Here is a 1,951-nt window from a genome sequence, read left to right as displayed (position 1 = left end):
ACATCTATAACACTTTCTAAGTTATACTATCCATTATTGCTTAAATAATATAATAGAAGTCTTAAGAATGAGTCACATGATTAAGTTAAGAGCCAAAATAAGATGCACATCCTTAATGAAAGCATGACAATTCCTGGTAACTAAGGTATCTTTGTCCTGGGAAAGAAACCCTCTGCCTTCTCCAAGTTTTTATTTTCTGTTTTGAAAAAAGAAAAACAATATGCAAAAATGTATTTACTCCATCACAGCAATGTACTTACTGGTACCGAAGAGCTTGTCTCTACACAGAAACAGAACAGCACAAATGACCCCGCCCAAGACAACCAATGCAACCACGACGCCAATGATGGTTGGATCGCCGCTTTGATCAGGAACTAAAACAGAACATCAATTCTTATTAGTTTTATGGTGATATAACATTAAATATCTGTGTGACAAAAAAAAAATCTGATAAAGAAAATTATAATGGAAACACAGTGCAAGTTGCATTATGAAGAAAATAAATAAAAATTCAATTTTAACCTGAGTGAATTTTGAAGTGAACTTGGGGTTTGATGTTTAAAGCCAAACAATCTAACATAATCAAAATAGCTGAAATAAATGAAATCCAACTGAACACATTTCAAAATAAAGGTGAAAGAGCAAAGATAAGGTGTTAAACTTTAGGACTCATCTTCATCAGTGAAAACATTTTCTGACATTTTTTTTATGAAAAAAAAAGAATTTCTAGATCTAAAGAATCTAAAAGAATATCTACATCCGTACTAGATACTTATTTCACATCGGTAGGTGGTAAAAATGACTGTTTGCAGATCATACTCATGTTTGCAGTCATTGTGATAACTAAAGAAGAACTGGTTCAATGACCCTACAGAGAGAGTCTGCGTGTACTTTAATATAGCAGGAATAACAATCGTAGTAAAAGAAAAAAAATAAATCTGTGAGGAAAGAATAATGTCGTACAAAGAACTCCATCTTTGTGATTGCCAAAGTTTTAAAAAAAAAAAGTAAATATCATAATTACCTCTAACTGCTTTGCCACTCCCTAACTGCTGGTAGGAATAGGGATTTGAATACAGCGTAGCTAACTAGTTTTACCAGTCTTATCTAATGTGCACATTGTCGGTGGGAACAAACCAACTTGTTGTCATAGACGCAGCAATCTAGTCTAAGTGAAGGCTTGACGAAGTTAAAGAACGCTAAAAAGTTAAAACAGATATGAATCATCAGTGCTGCATTTGCTCTGTGTGATGGCTTAACACGCATTGCAAACATAGAATTGAAGTGACCAGATCACTGTAACTGTATTGTTCATTGTGTGTTATTTATTCCAGCTAATTAGTCTATACTACTTACTCCAACACTACTTACATGCAGTTGTCTAGTTTAAAAAAATAAGAAGGCGGATTATCTTTTTTTTTTTGAAGCACACATAGCCTAATTAATATAGTCTATTGACCTAAAGCACTATGCATGGTATGATTGTTACATGTCAGGTACGTCGGCCATTGAACTTGACCCAGGCACCTTAGAGAAGAACTGCAGTCAGTCCCTAGAATGGCATGGCTATCACTGGCCCTAGATTGTTAGGGACAAATGCAGAAGACAAATTTATTATTATTATTTTCTTTGCTCAGGCTACTCTTAAGCCCACAGCCCGCCAAATATTTAAATATTATTGCCATTACTGTTGATATATTGTAGAAATTGTACACATTCAGTAATAAAATGTCACAGTATGGGTATGGTATGGGGCGACGGTCAATTAAAATGGAGGAGGATTTTTAAGATTTATTTAAGGGGGATGCCATCCATCCTCATTTGGAGTTCTGCTTACACATACCTCTCAACTATCGTTGTATATAATGTATAAATCTTATCTGCAATTATCTGTAATTATTTATCCTGTATTATAACCACACTAATAAATAAATAACTAAATAAATATACA

General features: G+C 33.7%; 1 protein-coding gene across 1 annotated transcript in view; it reads right to left on the bottom strand.

Moving 5' to 3' along the window:
• Positions 1–12: 12 nt before the first annotated feature.
• Positions 13–1,951, bottom strand: part of LOC107081354 (hereditary hemochromatosis protein homolog) — a 3,778-nt gene continuing 1,839 nt past the window's right edge. Inside the window, exon 2 of the mRNA XM_015369547.1 lies at positions 13–374. Coding sequence (XP_015225033.1) covers positions 235–374 — 140 coding nt within the window. The 3' untranslated portion in view covers positions 13–234. The remainder of the gene's footprint in view (positions 375–1,951) is intronic.

Source organism: Cyprinodon variegatus, unplaced genomic scaffold, assembly GCF_000732505.1.
Source record: "Cyprinodon variegatus isolate N-32 unplaced genomic scaffold, C_variegatus-1.0 Scaffold4410, whole genome shotgun sequence".
NCBI lineage: Eukaryota > Metazoa > Chordata > Actinopteri > Cyprinodontiformes > Cyprinodontidae > Cyprinodon > Cyprinodon variegatus.
This window is presented reverse-complemented; position numbering and strand designations above follow the sequence as displayed.